We start from the raw sequence: 22,479 nt of genomic DNA, 5'->3' as shown, positions 1-22,479 counted from the left end.
CCTTTTGTCAAATATCAAAATAAAGCAGTCATCATGAAGCAGAAAGTCTGCCTAAATAAGTCACTAATTTGAGCTAATGTCAGTTGGAGAAGTAAAGAAGAGAAGATTTTGGGCAGTCTGAAAACCACACCTACTCGGTTCTATATTGTAATTTATTGGTGGGACACCTTGTGAAAATGAGTTGACATATTGACAAGTTTCCTTATTGGCAGCATCTTATTATGTACCATATTATTACTTATCATGTTTTTTCTTTCTTATCCCCTGTATTATATCTGTTGAGTAAATGCTTATCAATTAAAAGGAAATAGGTGGAGTTAGGGCGGGACAAGAGGTAGAAATTACATAGTCATTGAGAGCGCGCGTGGTGTCAGGCTTCAGAGGGCAGCAGTCTTCTCCTAGACATAGCTTTGGCTCTTAGAATGTGTAATTTTTATTTGCCTCTGTTGTTTGAAGCTTGCTGGATTCTCCACTACAGATGAGTGTATATTCTCAGAAAGGCAGCGGGTTGGCATTTTGAAGGAGCAAGCATGGAAGAAAATAGAGAGGGCCATGGCCTTGCAGAAGGCAAGATTTTATCTGTCATCTGGATGATTTTGTTTGTGGTGTTAGTTTTGTTGCCTTCAATGTTTAGAGTATCATTGGGGATTTCTCATTTCTATGTGAAAATTGTAATAAAAATATTAGAGGTAAGTTGAGAATTGGCTTAAAAAGGTATTTGTTTGCTACAGGATGTGTTTAACAAAAAAAATAAAAACCTGTACATTTGATGTAGATGCCATAAAAGTCAGCAGAAAGAATGCCATTAACTTGGATGTGTTGTTTGCAGCTTTAACTTCTATGATAGTTCTTTTGAATGGTGTCTTAAATGACATCTAGTTATGTGCTGGGTTATAATCTGGTACTGGTTTGAGGTTTTCTTGAGTTAGAGATTCCATGATATATTGCTTCTAGTTCAAGCTGTTTAGAATACTTCATGCTATACTCATGACAATTCAAACATAAATAAAAAGTTGTGTTAGTTTATGGGATTTGGTAAGCAACAAGAACATGTATTTTAGATGTACATAAGTTTCAATGGTTTTATTTGGATTATTTGAATTATGTGGTATTAATGAGTACTGTTCTAGGTAAGAATACTGACTCTGTGTGTTTGCTTCTTCCAATTATAAATCTGGGGGACCCAGCAGTCACAAGTGTGAGACTCAAGGAATCCATGCAACCTTCTAAAAGTGTAATTTTTCTAGACATGAACAGGTCATGGCTAAGATCCTGATTCCGCTGATGTCAGTAAAAGTTTTCTAGGGCTTTTAATAAGCCAGAATTGCATTTAACTTTTCAAGTCTGACTTTTCATATCCATCAGTGGCCAAAAGTAGGTGCTGTGAATTCATCACATTGAACAGTGAAGCATTTCAGTTTTCCAGTAGATTAACTGTCTTTATGCATAAACCTGCTTTTCAGAATATACTTTCTATTTGTGGCAGAAAATTTATTATTAGTGTTGTTACTATTACTATTATTAAGCTGCTAGAGCCATCTATTTGTTCAGTAGAACATGTCTGTAACAATGTGACACAATATCATGACCTTGCCAATCCTGTCTTATTTCTGTCTTGGAATTCTTCTGTCTCTCTCTCTCCAGTGTTTTTTTGTTTCTTCATTTTAATACTGATTAAGAGCTCTTGGGCAGGCACTGTCTTCAGCTGTATGAACATCATTTAGCATAGTGCATATGGCTTCAAACGTCAGGGGTTAATTGTCTTTTCAGATACCGATGTCAATGGGAAATGACTGCCTGTAGTGGCTATATGTAATATCGACTTTTATATGTGATACTCAGGGTATTACTAATAATTTAATTAGCATATCACTGGCTGATTAAAAAAAAAGCAAGAGGCTTGTGGCCTTGGAATTGATTTCATCAGGCTCTTCCATATCAAACACAAACCTGAGGAGGTCTTTGGGTAGCTTTGCTGCTGCAGTTAGCAGACATTAAAATAATTTCTGTAATTTTTTTTCCCCTGTGCATTTCACAACTTTGAAGGACATTTGACCCACTCAGTATGAGCTTTATAAAGGAAGGCACTTCACTTTGGAAAAGCGTGTTAAATGTTTTTCTTTCCACCATTTTTGTAACAGGTTATGAGCATGATAGTTTTGTGTTCACAATGTGGATGATTAACTTTTGAAAAAAGAAGTAATTAAGTTAGTCATTATGCAGTCAGATACAGCCTTTAATGTCGAGTTCCCCATTGCCGTAGCACCTAGTAACAGGACAAGCACAGCTCCATATACTGCATGCAATTCAGGCTGGCTTGTGTTGTTCTTTAGTTGAAAGTTGTTCCCTAACTGTCCTGTGGGCAAAAAAGGAGTTTTCTTTGTTTTCATCTTATAATTAAACTCAGCTGTTTTCTTTGAAGTGTTGTTCAAATGCTTCTCATTATGCCAAAAGTGTAACTAAGAGCTATCTTGGCAGAAAATTGGCAGGAAAGAGGATGGAGGGAATGTTAAGTCCCCTTTGCTTGTGCTGTGGCCCACTTGGCTCTTCGGAAGTAAGGGCAGGGCTGGGAAATGCTGGGTTAAAGCTCGTGCATGCAATTGTTGAGCCTCTTTTGGGAGTCCTGGGGCTCACTCACCAGAATGTGGCTGAAATTGCTGCTTGGGATACAGTTAACTTTCAAGCAGGCTTCTATGTGCCCTCTGTTCAAGAAATGAACAACTTGACATTGATAGCCTAGTGAAGTGTCAACTTGTTTCTAGCTGTGACATTATCTACCTGAGATCTTGCTAACAGGGTAATGCATAAAGACCGTCCTTGGTTCCTGTTGTTAGCCTGAGTGGTGACATAGCATGCCTTACCTGACAGCTATGCTGAAAATGCTGAGAGCAGATGCTTAGTCATGTATTGGCACACTACTGACTATATTACAGGGTTGCTCTTGGAAGTACCAAACAACTGGTTGATGTTTCACCAAAAATCCAGTCTTGAGCACTATGACTGGATTCTCCGTTGTGCTGCGTTTGATTTAGTCTGTTATGTAGACCAGCAAACTTAATAGAAAACTTCTCACCTAAGAACACTTTATATTTGCTTCTTACAGCTGTAAATGACTATGCAAATTGGGAGGCAGAAGGAAAACATGTTTTATTTTCCTCTGTGTTTTGTCAATTTGAGAAAAAAGAAAAAAATATTTTTTGACTTTAAAGTCTCCTGGATTTCAGTCTTCACTTTTTTAAAGCTGTGTTTTCAAAGAAAGTGTATCTGTAGCCCTTATTGAATTTTCTGGGAGCTCTAGGTGTTTTAGGATAAAACCCAAGTTTGCATATCTATTACTAAGCAATAAGTAATGGTGGCATATGATGAGACAAGTCATTTTGATTTCCTGACTTCACTGAAGTGTTTTAGCAGTATGAACAGAGACCAGAACAAATGGGCAAGGTGTAGTCTATGTATGGCAAGAATTCATACTGCTGCTTCTCCATCAAGGAGTCTAGATACTTGTTTTTTAGAAACAAAACAAGCTTCTTTATAAAAGCAAGATTCAAGGTTCGAAAATTTGAGGGTGATTGGGTGATTGTTTTTGTTTGGTTTTTTTTGTTTGTTTGTTTGTTTGGGTTTTTTTTCTGAGAACATATGGATAATATAATAGTAAAAGATCTCCGAGACAGTAATTTCTCAATTGCATAACTGTTAGGCCATATTTACTATTCTTACTATTATTTTATCCTTAAAATATTTCTGGAAATTATAAAGATGAATTTGGCTTGGTTTCCAATACGGTTATTCTTTTCCATATGCTTGTAAGCTTTTATTTGTGAAATAATGTGTTTCCTCTAAGCTTTGTATTTGCTTGTCTGTAATAGGGTTTGGTGGAAATGACGATATTAGTAAAGCTGTGCTAGGGACATTATTCCAGGTCTTCAGTATTGCAGCTGCAAAAGAAAATGCATTTGCTAGAATGAAATCTACACCACGCTTTCGCAGTCCTGTGGAAAGTCAAGTAAACGTGTTAAACAGCTGTAGCTCCATTTGCCAAGAATCTTCTGGAATTTTAGGAGATCTGAGTTTCTATATGAAATTGGAGTATTGTTGTTTCTTGAGAAATACTCATGTGTAGGAAAGACATCAGCCAGCTAATAATTCTGGATATTCTTCGAATTGATAGCTCACTTGTACACTGAGGTAGCTAATATGCTGTAAACTCCCACTGGAGTATGGGCAGATGTTGCAGATGCTTAAGCTACTGGAAGAAGGTCACTGCTGTGCTTTCAAATACACGGTTATCCTGAGCTAGCCACTGCATAAAAAAAACCAAAGAAATGATACTTTTGCTTTTATGCCAAACAAATGTTTGGGACCTTTCTCAACCTATTTCATCTACCCTCACTAGAGCAGGCAGACTGATTTATGAGTGCTTTTCACCATCCAGTTGTGGACAATCGCTGCTTGTACATCCTTTCAGACCTGCTATATAATATGCAGATCATTCGATCTGGGTTCTTATTTGGGGTGTAAAAGGGGAAATGAGGCCAGACTGTTGGATGAAAAGGTCGTAAGTGCTTGATCTTAGAAGGTGATTTTAGCTTGCACTAAAAACCTACTGACCTTCTCTTTGTAATTATATCGCAAGACTTTATATGCAGTAACTGCCCCAAGGTCTTTGTCACACATGAGAACAAAGCCAAGAAAAAGACTGAAAGAAGCCAGTGTAATGAGTGATTAGAAAAAGATTTTGTGAGAACATGAGAAGAGGTAGTAAAATATGGGAACATAGAGGAAGACGGGAAAAAGTGAATTGAGTTATTACACAGTACGGAAAAATAGAGTACTGAACAACACACCGAACTGTTCTTAAAAGAAAAAAGGGAGGACAAACCGCAAGAAGTGAGATTTTAAAAAATGAAAATTCCATATTGCATTGTTTTTCATGTCGTGTACAATGAAGAAAGTAATTAATCTAATGAAGTATTAGGCACCCTTATTTTGTTCAGAATTTAATTATAGGAAGCCTCAAACAAACGGGCATTGGAGTTAAGCTTCAGTATTGCAGCCGGGATCACCCGCTGGATGCTTGGACTCCTTGTGTCCTCATCAGTTCAGAAATGGGAGGGAGGAAAGCACAGCACCTGAGTTCTCATTTGGTCAGCAAAGTTAGGAATGAAGTTGCTCCATTTAACACTTAAATTCTGTGTTAGTTGCAACATCTGTGTTTTTGTAAGCTATTTAAAACATCCTTTCATTACCGTTTTGCAACAGAGACCAGCATGACAGCTCTGTCTCAATACTGTGCAAAACAAAGGTGATCACAAAGCCTTATTTCATATTTTAAAAACAAATTAAATGTACAGATGCCACTGCATGCAGAACAACATAGAAACTACTCTGTTGGGTCAATCCAGAGTTTGACCCAGACAGATAGCTTGGTTTTGGCAGGCATCACCTCAACTGCTTGATGAAAAGCCGAGGAGCTGGGTGATTGTATGGCCGTGTTGCCAGGAATACACTCCCAGCTGCTTGTTGCTTCGGCCTCCCCTGCCAATTCATGAGTTAGGAGAGTTTTGTGTCCCATTATGATTTTCATCAGTGTTTTTATGTAACTACTCCCATTTCAGATGATCTCTGGCAGTATGTCCTGGACAATGAACTTGACAACTTAACTGTGTTTTGTGGAAATATATTACCTTTTTCTTGCTCATACACTCTGCCCAGCACTTTCATACAATGCTCACCAGTTCTTGTATTAGAAGAGAAAGCGGATAACTGTTCTTTACACACCTGCTCTGTGCCAGTCCAGACTTCGTAGACCTTGTTTTTACACCATCTCAACCAGCTCTTCTCCAAGCTAACAAGCCCTGTATAACCCTTCACATGTTGAAAGCTCTTCCTCATCTGCCTTGTGCTCTGCCTTTGTAGCCTTGGCTGACTATTTAATTACAAGCTGCCACTTTTGTCCCACTGTTTCTCTGTGCTATGAGGCAGGACTTTATACTTTACTAGTAAACTTTACACATTTTTGTTGGTTTGACTTGTCTTCTTCGTTTGAATTAGTTAACATTTTTGTGAGTCAGCTGGGTCAGTAATTATTGCCCTTTTTCTACATGGGATTCAAAAGCCAGCCTCCCTGAGGTATTCTAAATCCTTCAGGATGGTACAAGCAAGCTCATTTCTGGCAGTGCTTGCCAACTGGCGGCTGCCTGTTCATGTAGCACAACTGTGATGGGCAAGATAAGGGTGGCAGACAGGTAAACAGGAGACAGGAATGCAGAGAGTAAGGCAAAGGGCTTTATTTGCCCAGCTAGGTGATTTTTATTTTTTTTCCTCTTGCATGTTGTACAACTATTCTAAAGGATATTGGGGAAGGGGTGAGGACCAGCAGTACATTATAAAGAGGTTAAGTTTGCCACGTGTCTGCCTTTACTCTCCCTGTAAAGACAGGGAATGGTGAAAACTCATTACCAAAACTACTACTTCAGAAATACTATGGATATGAAACGGTCCCTCCTCTGTTTTCTGCTAACAGAAACTGCATGAATGCCCTAAAACTGCGGTAATCTCTTTTATTCTTTAAAATCCATTTTTAGAGCTATTTTTCCAGCATGCCTCTAATGTCAGTGATAGTATTTTGCATCATTCTATAGCCTGAAGCTAAGCGTGGAAGAGAGAGAGTTTTGGAGCCATGGACCTCATAGAGTTTCTTATGAAGCCCAGTAATTTGTGGGGCCCATGAAAAAAACAATTGCCTGTGTCCTGAAAAGAAGTTTGAGCCAAACAATTTTTCCTGAAAACGGCAAAAGGTAATCTATGTAACAAATGAAACAGGAGGCATGCAGGACAGACTTCAGGCTGAATTTGAAAAATGAAAATCTAAGACCTAGCTTCAATAGATGAGGCTTAGACAATTCACCTAAGGTAATTACAAAATGCCTGGAAATAATGAAATGAAAACCATCAACATCTACTTTTCTTGTTTTGGGAACAGTGGGCCGCCCTGCAGATTGAGGAGGGAGTAAAAAAGCAGAAGGTGCTGGCACTTGAAAATTTAATCTCCACTGGTAAGATCTCTGAATCTTCATCTTGTAAAAAGGCAACTATTTTAATATCTTACCTAGAAAAGAGTAAACAGAAATATAAATTGCATCTGATGTTAAGTAAGAACACTGGAATAACTGAAATTGAGTTTGATGGGCAAATAACTGCTGAAGTTACAAACCTATAAAAGGGATCTTAACTATGTTATAAGCAAGATAATCTGTGAATGATTGAGTCTTCTGAATAAAAGGTGTTAGAGACTAGTGTGGGTATAGAAAGAAATTGCTGATAAACATTTGGGAAGTTGTCCCCATTTTCACAAGTATTTTGTACTTTGACTCCCATCACGTCTCTCTTTACAAGATTAGGAAGAATGAGTATTCTTTGCCCTTGAAATGGCTCTGTATGGGTTCTCTCTTGCTTCTTGTAACTCCTAGTATGCAAAGACCTAGGGTCTCTCAAGTAAAGGAACTGCACCATCTCTCGGGTCACAGTTACAATTTGGACTCTTCTCTAGGCATGGGGATAATATTTGAGAGACTAATTTTCATTTTGTCGTCCCAACTATTTTTCCTTTCTTCTTTGACCAAAGGGGACTGGGTTAAGTTCTCATAATAATCCTTTTACTTGTAGTGCCATTTTTAGTCATTAGTCACCCAGGCTGCTTGGTTTGTTAGCTAATGAATTTCAGGTCTGATGATTTCCTGGATGTTGAAGGCTTGACTGAAGTGCAGCTGGAGGAAAGTGTTGTGATTCTGATCAGGGAGTAGCATGCTGATTAAGATAAATTAAATGTATTTTGAATAATACATATTTAGTGTCATTCAATACCTGTGGTCCCATCTCCCCCGCCCCCCAAGAAAAAAAAAAAAGGGAAAAAACAAAAACACCCAAACAAAAGAGCTGAAAAACTGAGTTAGCTGGTATGAATCAATACAGTTTTACTCATTGTAACCAGCCAGATAAGAATCTGCTCTCAGAGTGACCTCAGCAAACATCACTGAGATTAGCTGTCGCCATCCTATGAAGCATAATTTTACAGATATGGAACATGAATGTGTTGTCATTCTTCCTGCACAATGCTTCTGTGTTACGCTATGTATATCTCAGGGGAAAATTCTAGACACTGATGTTTCTCCATAGTGCAGTGACTCTTAAAGGAGAAGGGATGGGGGAAAGACAGAAGACTGAGAAAAAATACCAGAGGAAGGTGTTTGTTACAGCTGGGAAAAAGTAAAACTAATTGACGCAGCAAGAACAACAACTACACAAATGCTGCCTGAATTTGAGTCAAGGCACCAGGAAGGGTCTGCAATCTTGGTAGTACACTGTTGACATTTCTAGGTGTGTGTACATATGTTGTTTGGTAAATGACAATGAAGTAGGTGCTGTGCTTAAGGTTTTATTTGCAGCTTGCTCTGAATGCTTTTCTCCTTTCTTCAACAATTTAGTGGTGTTATATGGCATAGGATTAGAGAATTAACTTGTGGAACTAAATGCCAGTACATAAATGAGGTGTAACAATGCAGTTATGGTGCCTGGAGTAGGAGGAGAGCTATTTCTAAAAAGCACACTTACTCTTTTTGGAATCCATGTTGTCCATTCCACTGTGTGGAAGAAAGACTCATTTCCTCATGCAGGGATCATCCAGAGAGAGGAAACCTCCATGGAAGAGGAGATTGCTGGCCAGCACCAAGGATGCTTCAACCTTGCTGATGTTATGTACTTCTCCAAGAAGGGGTGTGAGGCAGTTGCAGAAGATGAAGTCACCCGACGGTTCTCCTCTGAGGAGCTGGTGTCCTGGAATCTCCTCAGCAGAACCAATGCCAACTTGCACCATGTCAGCTGGCAACTGACTTTTGTGTGGGTCTTTGGGATTCTAATTCGGTATTGTGTCCTGATGCCTTTTCGGTGAGCCAGATGTAATTTGCTGGGATCTGTTTTTCATGTTATTTTTTTACAAAAGATGTGAAATAATATGGTATTTACTAGTATAGAAAGGAGAACCTGGCATGGCTTTGTTTTTCAAGATGCCATTGAAACTCAAATATCCCTAAAAGGAAAACAAAATAGGTGCTGAAGATGTAAATTTCTCATGTTCTGTATGTTTTATTAGTGATCAATTTGTTTTTAAAATCAAGCAAAACTTTATAGAAATGATCTGGAGATCTTTTTGTTATATAAAGTAACAACTGCGTCAACTGAAAGGATGGGGCTCTACCTGTCTAAGAGACAGGGAGACTGTATGCTGAACACCTGGGATTTGAAGCAAAGCTGATGTTCAAGGAGCACGAGGCTGGATGGAAAAAAAAGAGACATCCACTTGGAATGTATTAAATTTTCAGACTTTAAAAATTTTCTTTTAAGCAAAGCCAGCCTTTACCATATTGACCAAACAGGTTACAAATATTCCCGTGTTCTTGTGAAGAGCAGGAGCTTTTAAATTTTCTTACTTTTTTGTTGGGAGGACAGTATATTTAAAACATAGCTGCAGTGCATAGAGGGATTTTATAGCAGTCAGTCACATAGCAGAGCACATATACCTGTGTGTAAACTTAGGTATGCTACTTAAGAAGACAACTTCTATGTAGAAATGGCTTAAATATTGATTCTGCTCAGCCGTTAGTAACAAATGATGTTTAATTTTCATGATTATGTAGTAGCCTACTGCTTGGGATGGAGATATGCACTGAAATTTTTTGATAGGTTTTTAAAAGTGAAACGATGAGTCCCTTTTGGCACTAAGAAATCTCACTGTCATCTTTGAACACAGTGGCTTCTTTACCATGGGATAGCTGCAGATTAGGCTGTGGTGCTTTTTGGAAGATAGGCTGCAGGCAGCACAAGGTTTAGTACTCAGTGCAGGATTAGTTGAGTGAAAATGTGCTCATATTATCCTGTTGTCCTTAACTGGTTTGTATTGCTAGTTAGATGCTATTAATGGGGGTGGGAAGCATTGAGAAATGGATCAAAGGGTTAAAGAAAGTATTTTCTTGCTTGCTTTTCCAGTTTTGCTTCTTAGCATGTAATTAAGATTATTTTACTTCGTAGTGTCTGCTTGGCTGTTTTCAGCATCCTCTTGCTGGTCTTGGCCACTACAGTAGTGGGACAGTTTCCAAATGGCAGGTAGGTGTTTGCTGAGGGCTCTTTCCATTTCATAGAATCATAGAATCATAGAATCATAGGGTTGGAAGGGACCTTTGGAGATCATCTAGTCCAACCCCCCTGCCAGAGCAGGGACACCTTAGAGCAGGTTACACAGGAACGCGTCCAGGTGGGTTTTGAATGTCTGCAGAGATGGAGACTCCACCACCTCCCTGGGCAGCCTGTTCCAGTGCTCTACCACCCTCAAGGTAAAGAAGTTCCTCCTCATGTTTAGGTGGAACTTCCTATACTCAAGTTTGTGCCTGTTACCTCTTGTCCTGTCACTGGGCACCACCGAAAAGAGCCTGGCCCCATCCTCCTGGCACCCACCCTTTAAGTATTTATAAGCATGGATCAGGTCCCCGCTCAACCGTCTTTTTTCCAGACTTAAGAGACCCAATTCCCTCAGTCTTTCTTCATAAGAGAGGTGTTCCAGTCCCCTAATCATCTTGGTAGCCCTATGCTGCACCCTCTCCAGCAGTTCCCTGTCCTTCTTGAGCTGGGGAGCCCAGAACTGGACACAGCACTCCAGGTGCGGCCTCACCAAGGCAGAGTAGAGGGGGAGGATGACCTCCCTTGACCTGCTGGCCACACTCTTCTTGATGCACCCCAGGATGCCATTGGCCTTCTTGGCCACCAGGGCACATTGCTGGCTCATGGTCATCCTGTTGTCCACCAGGACTCCCAGGTCTCTTTCTACAGAGCTGCTCTCCAGGAGGTCAGCCCCCAGCCTGTACTGCTGCATGGGGTTATTCCTCCCCAGGTGCAGCACCCTACACTTGCCCTTATTGAATTTCATAAGATTCCTCTCTGCCCAACTCTTCAGCCTGTCCAGGTCTCTCTGTATGGTGGCACAGCCTTCTGGTGTGTCAGCCACCCCTCCCGGCTTTGTATCATCAGCAAACTTGCTGAGGGTGCTCTCTATCCCCTCATCCAAGTCGTTGATGAATATATTGAACAGGACTGGACCCAGTACTGACCCCTGGGGAACACGACTCGTCACTGACCTCCAACTAGACTCTGCGCCCCTAATCACAACCCTCTGAGCTCTGTCTTGCAGCCAGTTTTCTATCCACCTTACTGTCCATTTCTTTTTTATTTCTTTAAGGATTTGAATTAGTGTGTTGGAATATAAATCTGCTTGAGTCTGGAGGATTAATGTGGGGTTACTTTTTCTCTACTGTAAACTCAGAAGCACTACAAGAGAGAGTATGGCAATAACATCTGAAAGTGGACATGCCATGTAAGCCAGATAGATAGATACTGCTGGAAGTGTGTCTTAGGGTGAAAAATAGAGTATGCTCTACTTGAGTCAGAATAGAGCAAGTAAACCTTCTGTCCTGAGCAATTCCATATTAATACTGTGAGATAGTTATGTGCTGTCAGAGCAGAAAATTCAAATGTGATTCACCAGCTAAATATTTTTATATAAATTAATGCTAATGAATCAGTCAATGATAGTTGCTTCCAGAGAAAATCTATAAAACAAAACCCTAACTTATTTTTTCTACTTTGAATCTGGGGGGATTAGAATAGATTACAGTAGAAGAATGGAACAAGAATAACTTTGATACGCTCTTCCTGCATGGTATTTTATGGTCTTAATATGGTCTTTGTAATAACAACTATTGGGAATAATTTGGGGAGTTTACATTACATTGTTCTATGAGTGATTGTATAGAACTGGAAATGTATGTATGGCTTCATTTCTTTTAGAGTTAAATGTTGGCTGAGCAACCAGGTTCAGATGATATGTGCCACATTAGGTGTCCGATGTCTAAGTGGTCTTGTCCATTTCCACAACAGGTGAGTGATGCCACCCTGCTCTTGTTGGTTTGGTATTGATGTTGTACAGTACTCAATGTCTCAAGTTGCAGAGTGGGATTCTTATTCTGCTATTGCACATATACTATGGTGGTGCAATTTGATCCAAGAAGCTGTTTGAAACATCTAGACTCTGTCAAGATGTTTGCATGCCGTGCTCTGTTTTCTGTTGTGTATTGGCAGGGTATGCGAAAGTGTAGTAGTACTGTGTTCTTGTTTAAATATACCCTTAGACATTTTTCTCAATGTTTGCCATGAATGTGTTATAATCACATGCAAGAACATTACCATAAAATATTCAGCTGTTCTATCAGCTGATTTTTTTGGTAACTAATTCTTCACGCTCTCTCCTAAAGTAAGTTATGGATGGCATTTCATTAAGTTTTTGTAGTATCTTGTCTGCTTAGTGGTGGAGCTTTATGTAATGGAGGCTTCGGAAATATTTTTTGTTTATGCTTTAGAAAACAATCAAAATTATGCTTTAGTGTCTTTGCTTTTAGAATTTTAGTGTCCAAATATTCTTTGATATATGCCTCTGAATGGTATTGTATGCAGCTAAAATGCCTACTCCAATGAAGTCTCATATTCTCAGCTAAAAAGAAACTGGTTTTGGTGAAATGCCAAAATGACTGAAATATGAAGGAGCTCTTGAAAGTATGAGGAAGGATGACATATCTGCTGTAATGTACTGCCAGAAATTTTAACATCTATCAGAGTAATATTAGTATTTTAAAATGTTTTGTGTTCTTCCACTTCCTATGGATCTGCAGATAAGCTGTGTACCTGAAATGCTTTTGTCACTGAAAGTCGCAGTTGTGGATGTATGCTCACTGGATGAATCACCTGATGGGGCCTGTAGTCTGGAGAATAAACATTAAGTAATTACTTTAATGGTTGTCATTGCAGGGAAAACAGGCCGCAGAAAGGAGGCATCTGTGTAGCTAACCACACGTCTCCATTAGATGTTCTAATCCTGGCTAGTGATGGGTGCTATTCCTTGGTACGAACAAGAAAGTTGGTAAACATTGGTAATGGTGAGATGCCCATAAATGTAGTGTTGGATAAGAGGATAAACTTACTGGTAGAATGAGTGGGATTTGATAGCATTCAAACTTGCATTCAGGACTGCAAAATAATAAACACAGGCAGATGTGTGCACACTTTTGACTGAGAGGATCGGTATCATTCGTGAATGAGCTTAGGCACTGATGCACCTGTGTTCAAAATTTTATCATTTAAGTGTGTGTGGGTGTTTGCATAGTAACCAGTTTCTTTTCGGCTTGCAGGTTGGCCAGGCACATGGAGGGCTTATGGGACTTATTCAAAAATCTTGCATGCAAACCACTCAGCATGTTTTGTTTGAACGCTCAGAAATGAAAGACCGTCATCTGGTGAGGAAAAAGTAAGGTAGTGAGGTGTTTGCTTAATTGTCCCGTCAGCTCTAGTAATTGTGAGGTCCAAGCGTGAGTTGAGAGTGTTCTCACCCTGTCTCTCTCCTTGGTGGGAAGCTGTAGGTTGTCATCAGTGTAAGGTTCGAAACTGCTCCATTAATGAAGGTGCAGGGTGTAGAAATTATCTACTGAGCTTTTGATCATTTGCCCTGTAACCTCTAGGAATTTCCATGTTGCCACAATCGCCCTGCCTGCCACAGGCAGAAGCCTGTTCATTCAGTTTCGAGGCCAATGATTCAGGATGCCAGGGCAGAAATCTGAGTTCTGTCAGCACATCTTCTTCCCAGATCATGCCTTGCCCTGGTACATTTTTCATCAGCTCTGAGCATTGAAGCTGGTTATATCTGCTGTGAGTACAGGATAAAGGGAGGCTGATTGTAGAGGGGGGAAGAGGAAGAAAGACCAAGGTACCGCCTATCTTCTAGAAGCTGGAAGAGTATCCTGGAGAAGTGTCAATATGTTTGCTTAATGTCTATACTACTCTCCAGGCCTGCAGTATTGATTCCTGGCAGAGACAGCATGTTGGACTTTAAGGACATGAACAGGATTGACTCAGTATGGCAGTTCTTATATTCTCAGGTGTTTACAGAGACTGTTCTTGTCATCCTAAATCTTCATGAAATAGGGTGCAATGCAGCTAACATCTATGACAGTTAGTCCTTAAAAATGGAGAAGGTTCCCCCATGCTGGATCAGTCACTCCTTTTTTTGATATCTCGTGTTTTGGTTTTGTTCTTTAATGCACACTGGAGAGGAACTGCATGCTCTTGAGTCATAGGAAAGACAGGTGTCTCAGAAAACAACAGATTTTTTCTGTCAGCAATCTGCTTAGTGGTAATATATTTGTTTTTAAGCGACACAGCAAATATAGTAAAATAGTGGCCTGTCTCTTAACTAGATGCAGAGAATCATTAGATACATAAAAAACTGATGTTATGAATCTAGAAGATGTGAAAATTTGAAATAGGGAATATACTTAGTCAAAAGAAAAGTTCAACTGTGTTCACAGCTAGAAACTGTCAAAGATAAATGGGAAGAGGTTTTTACATGCTTCAGGTTCTCTGGCTTTGTGTTAATTGGGTTAAAATGGTGAAATAAAACTGCATACAGTTTTGTAGAAAACCTGCTTTTGCAATTAGCAAGACAGAACCTCCAAGGTGAAGGCCTGAAACTAGCACAGATCCCGGCTGAGGCTACTGACTGGCCAAGGGCGATTGGGCAAGGGCTCTTCTCATCCTGTGTAAGAGGGAACGGATGTTTAGATTCTTGGCCAAATACAAACATGAAGTATACACTGAAATTTTATTTTCTTTCCACAGAATTAGAGAACACATTGCAGATAAGGCCAAATTGCCCATTTTAATTTTCCCAGAAGGTAGGAAACAACTATATTGATTATATTGCTCTTCTCACTTCTTGCCACTCAGTGCAGTTTATTATATCCAGCCTTTACAAATGAGGTGTTTGTTTTTAGTCTGTAGAGTTAATTAGCTCTTGTGAGATATTAAAAGTCAGATTTTAGTATTTTACAACAGTCTACTTGCTTTAGTGTATAGCATAATGGAGGAGAGAACAGGCTCTGGGGTTATGTTTTGGAACTAAAGCTTACTTTCTCCTTTAGCAACTTAAGACAGTTTAGAATTCATTTGTTGATACTTTTCTTAGAGTGGATTAAACTCTTCATCTGTGTTAATTACGGCCAGGTACCTGCATAAACAACACATCAGTAATGATGTTTAAGAAGGGAAGCTTTGAGGTAGGAGGGACCATCCACCCAGTAGCAATCAAGGTAATGTATCTGCAGTTTTTCAAACGTGGAAGGATTATTTGTGTAAACCTTGAAAAAGGGATTGTTTTGTGTGAATAAGGTACTGAATAAGCCCTGAGAAAATGGGATCTTTTAATGGCGTGCTACGTCTTGCAGTTCAGTGCAGTATGGAAAATGTTTCATTGAGTATCTTTACAACTGGTTAGGAGCAACCTGAAAAGCACAGTTGCAATTGCTATGCTGAATGTTCAGTTCTTCCTGCTCTTTCTGTCCTGCTCTTGGCTCTTATGTGCTTTGGGGATAAAGGCACTTTTCTTGGTACTTCCAAGGCTTTCTGAGTAGTTTTAGCCAAGTCACCCTAGCTCTACTTTTTCTGGAACTATAGTGTTGCCTAATCTTATGGAAATTGTTAAAACTGGTGTGTTTTCAAGGAAACCTTTAACCTTTGAGGTCAGCATATTTGTAGGTGAGTAGATCATCTTGTTATAGTTGAGATGTGTTTCAATGGGTCTGTCACAGTTTGGGGTCCTGCATTGCTTGTAAAGGTTAACTGTTATAAACTGGTAATAAATGTTGAAATGTGAAGCTTTACTCTGAATTTACTGTTGCTTTTAGGAGGTGTGGTTAGATTTGCCTCTGATTTCACAAGTTGAACTGTGACTTCATGGCCAAAAAAGGGGAGCTTACGTGATTTAAACTAAGGTAGCAGATCATGCCCTTTTGCTTATTCTTCTTGTCTTCCAGTATGACCCCCGCTTTGGAGATGCATTCTGGAACAGCACAAAGTATTCCATGATGACCTATGTTTTTAATGTGATGACCAGCTGGGCTATTGTCTGTAATGTGTGGTACCTGCCACCAATGGTCAAAGAGGTACTTACGCTTCCTTATGTTTTGATAATGCTTGCAAAATATTGTCTGGGAGAAAGTCTGCATTACTACACACAGTGTGTTGGCATTTTGTTTGTGAATCTTTATTGACAACTTAATCGACAAAGACCAGAAAGCAGCACTGTAATCTTGAAATTAAGTGAGCATGGATTTATGGGGGTTAGTTATCTTCAAGTGAAAACTGCTCTCGCAGCTATTTAGACATTTCTGTACCATGCTCCCTCTTACTCCCAAACAGCTTGGGTGCAGCTGCCTTGCTTTCCTCTGCTCCCAGAGACTAGAAGAGATGTTAAAATGTGGTTTTATGCTGCATGCCCCTCAGCATGGCACAGACCTCCCTTTTTTACTCCAAAAGTGATACGTAGATTCAGGCCTTCTCTTCACTCCATACTGGGGTGCTTCTGCCTGCTGTCCCCCCCCCCAGCCTCTACCTCCATCTGCACAGCTTCCTCCCACCTCCTTGTTTCTCAGCCCTGTGGAACATCTAGCTGATCCTTTGCCCAGCAGCTTTACCCCACCACTTGGCACAGCCTCTCAGCCTGCTGCCCCTGCATACCGACCTGACGCTGACAAAGTGGTCAAGGCCTTTGCTCCAGCAATGCTCCGGTTTGGTATTGCCTACCCTGGTCTTTGCTCAGCCCTAGCCTTGGCCAGAAAGCCGCTGTAGTGTGTGTATCTTTGGTCCTCTGATGTTTGGGCAGACAGATGCCAGTGAACTCAGAATGATTCGCTGATCCTGAATGCACCAGGCCCCAACCCTTTTCAAGGCACCCCATCTCCTCCAAGGTGATCCTGTCGAGGTGTTCTCAGCTTCAGACTAATAGTGAAGTACCGGGAGCAGACACATATCCTGCTCTGGCCAGACTGTGACCTCATGCTGTGTGTTCTTTGAGATTTGCCCCAGAAATCATGGACCCTCCTACTTAGTTCTTTTTCAGCACCAAATGGTGGCAAACCAGGCAGCGTTCCCCAGGACCAGCTGGAGCTGCCCTGTAGGTCACATTTGGTTTCTGGGCCTGGCATAAACCCAAGTGCCTACTGTCTGACAAAAAGTATCTCTTTGAGACATGGAGAAACTGTTGAAGTTGCAAAGCAAATAATTCATATACTTTTTTCAGGAAGAAGAAGACGCTGTTCACTTTGCCAACAGAGTCAAGGCTGTCATTGCTGCTCAGGGAGGAATGTCTGTGCTTCCTTGGTAAGAAGAAACAGCTTCAGGGTTGGGTTTAAAGCATATTTAGGTGTTCTATATTCTGAAATCTTAGCCTGGAATCTTTTAAAACTTCTTCCAGATTTGCTTTGCTTGGGCTGTGGTCCATCACCCTTACTGACTCCAAGTCAGAAAATATTACTTTATTCCTTGAATAGTTCCACTAGAATAAATAGACTAATATAGTATAAAAAGAGAAACGGAGCTGACTGGTGGATCTAGCCAGCAGGTAGTATTTGGTGAAAATAAATTATTGGCCTGTTAAATGCTGGATTAAAGGAAAGGCATTGTTTGTGTTGTGTGGTAAGTCTTGGCAGTACAGATAATTTAGCATTGTATTGCAAAAGCCAACATTTACAGTGAAAACTGCTTTGACTACATAGTCTAAATATTGTAATGTTTTTTGGCCTTGACCCTGAAGTAAGGTCCAGGCTGTTTCTTTTCTGTATCTTTCAGGGATGGGGGACTGAAAAGGAAAAAGGTCAAAGAGTCTTTCAAGGAAGAGCAACAGAAAAAATATTGCCAGATAGTAATAGAAAATGGATCTGTGGGAAACGGAAATGTTTGTTAAGTGGTATTTATTTTATTTCATTTTTTCCATGACTTAATCTCCACCAGAAGATGGACTATTTTTTATACTAAAACTGACATATTTTCCTTCTGTCCCTGTAAGATATTTTGCATATGACACAGCAGGGAAGCCATAAAGAGATGGTATTTTGTATTAAATAAGAATATCATTTTATAAATAGGAAGATTTACAATATACTAGTAAAATTCTCTCTGTCGCTGAGTGAGAAGAATGTGCAATAAAATTGCTTAGGTTCATTAAAACACCATTTTTAAAATCTTTATGTTACCCTGAAGGCTTAAATGGTAACTTCTTAACTCGTACCAAAACACCTCTGTACTCCTAGCCCCTATCGATGCCTTGGACTAGCAGTTTTCCTGTGAGCCACAGTCACTGTGTTGCTGTAGAGATAGATCTCCTGATGTCAGAAGACATTAAGCAGCTCACCAAATTGCAAGTTGGTGAGGAAGTGTTGGATGTCAGAGGGAAAGAGGCAGTTGCTGACTTTCCCTTCCATGTTGCAAGACCAAGGATGGCAACGTAGAAAGTTTTCCAGGGTCCCATTGACAAACAGCAGAACAGTGTCCATGGCAGCACGTCCCTGATGCCTGGGTATGTGATGCTGGGATAAATTTGTCACAGCTAAGGACAAACCCATATAAAAATATATTGCATTTTTAAATTGCATCATGTCTTCTGATTTTGCTATATCCCTTTCTGTATATGTTTGTATGTATTACACAAATTAAAGAAGACCTATGATGTGACCTTTGTTATCCTCTGTTGTAATTATTTCTGGATAGCCACCTGCTTGTGTTACAGCATGATGTGAAAGCTACTGATTTGCTCTCTGACAAGCCCACCCTCCAGAAATAAACAGAGCCAAGTGCACTTAAGGAATCTGAAATGGAAATATTTTCATCACCTATAGTATTTCTTTGGATAAAATACCCGCTTTCCTGTTAAGTAGCTCCTACGTGGAAGAATCAGGCTTCTTTAATGATCTGAATGTCACTAATGAAACGCACACGAATAGGCGTTATTTTGCCCAAGTTGCTTTAAGACGGATGAGTTGCTAAGGTCAGTTGTTAAGGTTTATATGACAGCGGCCTATTGACTGATGTCTCAGCAGATTTGGAGGACCTGTTGTGGTGAGCACAAATACACCCTGCAGAAAGACAGAGGCACAGCGAGAACTCTGCCCAGCCTTGGAGAGTCTAGAAAACTGATGTTCAGGGGAGAGACTAACAGAGGTGATAACTACCCTGTGGCTGCATGGCACAGATGTAGCACAGAACTGAGCTCTCCTCTTCTGTGGCCAGGCCTGGGCTATCATCCCTGGGCGTAGTTGCTACAGGTGTGTGAAACCTCTTGGTGGATCAGTAGGTCCAAATTTTGGTGTCATAGGTAAACAGCAGGAGAAACTGCCCTTTTAAAAAGCTATGAGCCACCCTAGTAAGGAGAGTGCTAGCAGCGTGTCTACAGAGGAAAACTGATTCAGCTCTCCTATTGTGAAAGAGATCTGCTTGCTCCTGACTGTAATAAGATGTGCTTCCATCTCTGTTGAAGCTGTTGATCTAGTTTTTAAGTATAAAAATCTGAAGAAATGTGACAGACTCTCCTGATAACTGTTAAATCTCTTCAGTGTGCCAGAGTTTAAAATTGGGAGGTTTTCCTTCTTTGTGACTGATGGCTGAGAGTTGCTAATGGAGACTGCAGTTGTATGGAAGGGGTTAAGACAAGTGTTGGGAGCATCCTTCCCACACTACTGCGTGCCGCCTTCCTGCTCGGAGGTAAAAGGGGAGACAGAACAGGCAAAAAGAGGGGTCAGAGGCAGGAAAAGACGGGGATATAAAGAACAACTGTTGGAACAGAAATTTTCTCATCTGGGCTCTACTTCTGGAAGACATTAGGAGATGACGTGCCTTTTTTCCTGTCCTGTGACACTTCCCCAGCTTGCTGAGAGAAGAGCCCTTGAATGTGTGATTGTCATTACAGTTATGACTCCAAGTCTTGTAAAAGTGTAGCCTCTGAATGCAGGAGTATTACATGTCACCTGTTGAGCTGTGGGAGGAGTGGTGGGGTTGTCTATATTTTCTCTGCTGTTTTTTGGCTGTCTTGACAAAAGCAGCTTAAAAACTCTGTGAAGTAGGTACTTACATATAGGATAAGTAAAAGAAAAAAAAAAAAAAGCAAATGACGTACCCAAGAACTTGTCAATGACAAGAGCGAGGTGTGCTTTGTTAGCTACTGGTAAAAATTCAAGCTGGCTTGAAATAGAGACTAGGTTATCTTGTCCTGCTTTAAATAAATGTTTCTGGGCTTTCTTTACCTGCCTTCCACCTCCCCCTTTCCTTTCTCTTGATACTCTGTATTTCATTTGTGTTTATCAGCAGTGGCCTTGACAATTGCTTTTAGCTGAAATTGTATACTGCACTTAGTGCTGAGGTTGTGGAGGAACTGATTATTTTCCAAAAGGACACCATAGATAAGCGTGTCTTCCTTCTCCATCAGCAAGGCATGGTAACAGTCAAAAGAACATGTTCTCATGATAACACATGAGTGGGAAGCTGGTAAACTGCAGCTTATTTTTCACAATTAAAGAACTCACACTTGTGTTACTCCTCCTCTTTGCTTATCTTCCACCGGTCTCACAGGAACCGGGCTTCTAATCTGTTTGAGCTCCTTTTTTACTCTGTACCTTTGCAGGATCAAATGTTGTATGGTCTAGTGCTCACTTGTGCCAAGTGATAGGCTTACATGGAAGAGAATAAATATTTTGGTGGATCAGGCACTCAAAACAAAACAAACCCCCAAACAAACTCCAAAACAAAAACCAAACCCTTAAAAAAAATCTGTCAGTGTCAGTAATGTTTTTTCTTTTTAGTATTTTTTCTTTATTTGCTAGCTGCGCAAGTTGCATAGACAAGATTTATCATCACCTTGGAGGAGCTTGCAACTCTGTCTTCCTCAAGAGCACACATTTCCTCTGTTTTTTACCGTTTAATGTATTTGCTCCTTATTCAATGAGCCTTGCACTTTTAATTGACTGGGTGGCCTCTTCTCCAAATAAAATATGAGGGCCTTCTGCTACAGCTAATCAGTGTAGGGAAGACCTACATTGTAAGCCATAGCCTTGCTTTGTAATTTGGTGCTGATGGCTAATACCTATGTATGAAGCATCTAAGTGATGCTGCTGTAGCACTAATGCACCATGGTGACGAAAGTGAAATGAACCAAAGCAGTCCAAGGTGCATTCATCCCGAACTTCTGAGATGTCTAAGACATTGGGCCATGAGTTGAAAATAAATGTGTGTTGGAATGAGTGAATAAAATCAGGCCCTGTTGCTATGTTGGTGAGTTAGAGTGTCAAAATAGGTGTGCCAACTTTTGACGATCTCATGGTTTGATCAGCTGTGTGGATGGAAAACCAGATATATTTAATAAACTCCACCTTTAGGTCCTTAATAAGACTCATGTAGCATGCCCAAGGTGCAGTGCGGAATCTCTGTACATGGAATCTCTGGGTCCTGGAGTGGTCTGGGACCTTAAGTCACTTAGGGGCGCTACCCTGCTTCTGCACTGGGCTGGGGGCTATAGCTGTGTCCCCTGTAGAGTGCCAGAGCCTTGAATAAGTAAGGGCAACTCTCAGAATCCCATAAAGGCTGGGTCACTTTGTCTAACGAGCCTTCCCTTCCTCAGGCAAGCTTCCAAAACTGGAGCTTGAGAGGAAGTCCTCTGAAAGCATCTTTTTGGGTGTTCGCATTACTATTACCTTAATATTCCTTGGTTGGGAGTAGAACATGTAAAGATGATTTATGCTTTGATCCCTTTAAACTAAATGTGCAGACTGAAATAGCTTCAACATCTGGCTCATATTTCTGGGGTTTGATCTCTGGATTAAGAAGAGGTTATTTGGATGTTACCACTATTCATGTTTAAAGTATATTGTACTGCTCTACTACAAGGGGAAAGTAACCTGAAACAGGTTGTAACTATACAGCGTTAAAGCAGCATAAGGGGAAGTTCTGTGTAAATGACTGTCATTGCCTTAATGTATCTGAGCCAGTTTTTTAGACAGGTTCTCTAAATTTCTGGCCCTCCAAGAACACATGTGACTCAAAACCAAGAAGTTTTGAGCTCTCTTTTTTTTTATATATAAATATATATATTTTTTTTTCTCTCTCTCTCTCTGTGTATATATATACACACTTTGTTCATGTATAAAAGGGTGCCCAAATGCCTACTATCTATTTGTAGCATAGCATGGACATGAGAAACATGAGTTAATTATAACAATAGAAACGTTACAGATTATTCAAAGATGTAGTGATAAGCAACTTAGTGACCTCTTGTACTCTGTGAGAACTGGCGTTTGCTAAAACGTCTAATAATGTACCTGTATGTTACGACAGATTGATGTAGCTGGAGTCCTTTATTCTCTTGACTCCAAATGTCTTCTACAGTTGTGTCTTATCTTTGGGAATGTCTGAAATGCTCTTCTCTCTCCGACTTCTGCTGATCTGCTCTACGTTATTGGGAGACACCTCTTTTCCCTGACCCTCGGTTGTTTTAAGGGGTGTTTCAAT

The 22,479-nt window shown here is 40.3% G+C and overlaps 1 protein-coding gene across 1 annotated transcript; it reads left to right on the top strand.

Moving 5' to 3' along the window:
- Positions 1 to 530: 530 nt before the first annotated feature.
- LOC309671549 (glycerol-3-phosphate acyltransferase 3-like) lies at positions 531 to 17,890 on the top strand (the record flags this gene model as incomplete). The annotated part of the gene is made up of 12 exons (XM_082482810.1): positions 531 to 689; positions 6,983 to 7,055; positions 8,673 to 8,943; positions 10,084 to 10,158; positions 11,893 to 11,982; positions 12,907 to 13,000; positions 13,287 to 13,402; positions 14,770 to 14,825; positions 15,154 to 15,239; positions 15,963 to 16,091; positions 17,228 to 17,307; positions 17,776 to 17,890. The coding sequence occupies 12 exons, from the start codon at positions 531 to 533 to the stop codon at positions 17,888 to 17,890; spliced, it is 1,344 nt and encodes a 447-aa protein (XP_082338936.1).
- Between the last annotated feature and the right edge of the window lie 4,589 nt (positions 17,891 to 22,479).

The sequence above is a fragment of the Vanellus vanellus genome (genome assembly GCF_965231255.1).
Source record: "Vanellus vanellus genome assembly, chromosome: 4".
NCBI classification, from domain to species: domain Eukaryota; kingdom Metazoa; phylum Chordata; class Aves; order Charadriiformes; family Charadriidae; genus Vanellus; species Vanellus vanellus.
This window is presented reverse-complemented; position numbering and strand designations above follow the sequence as displayed.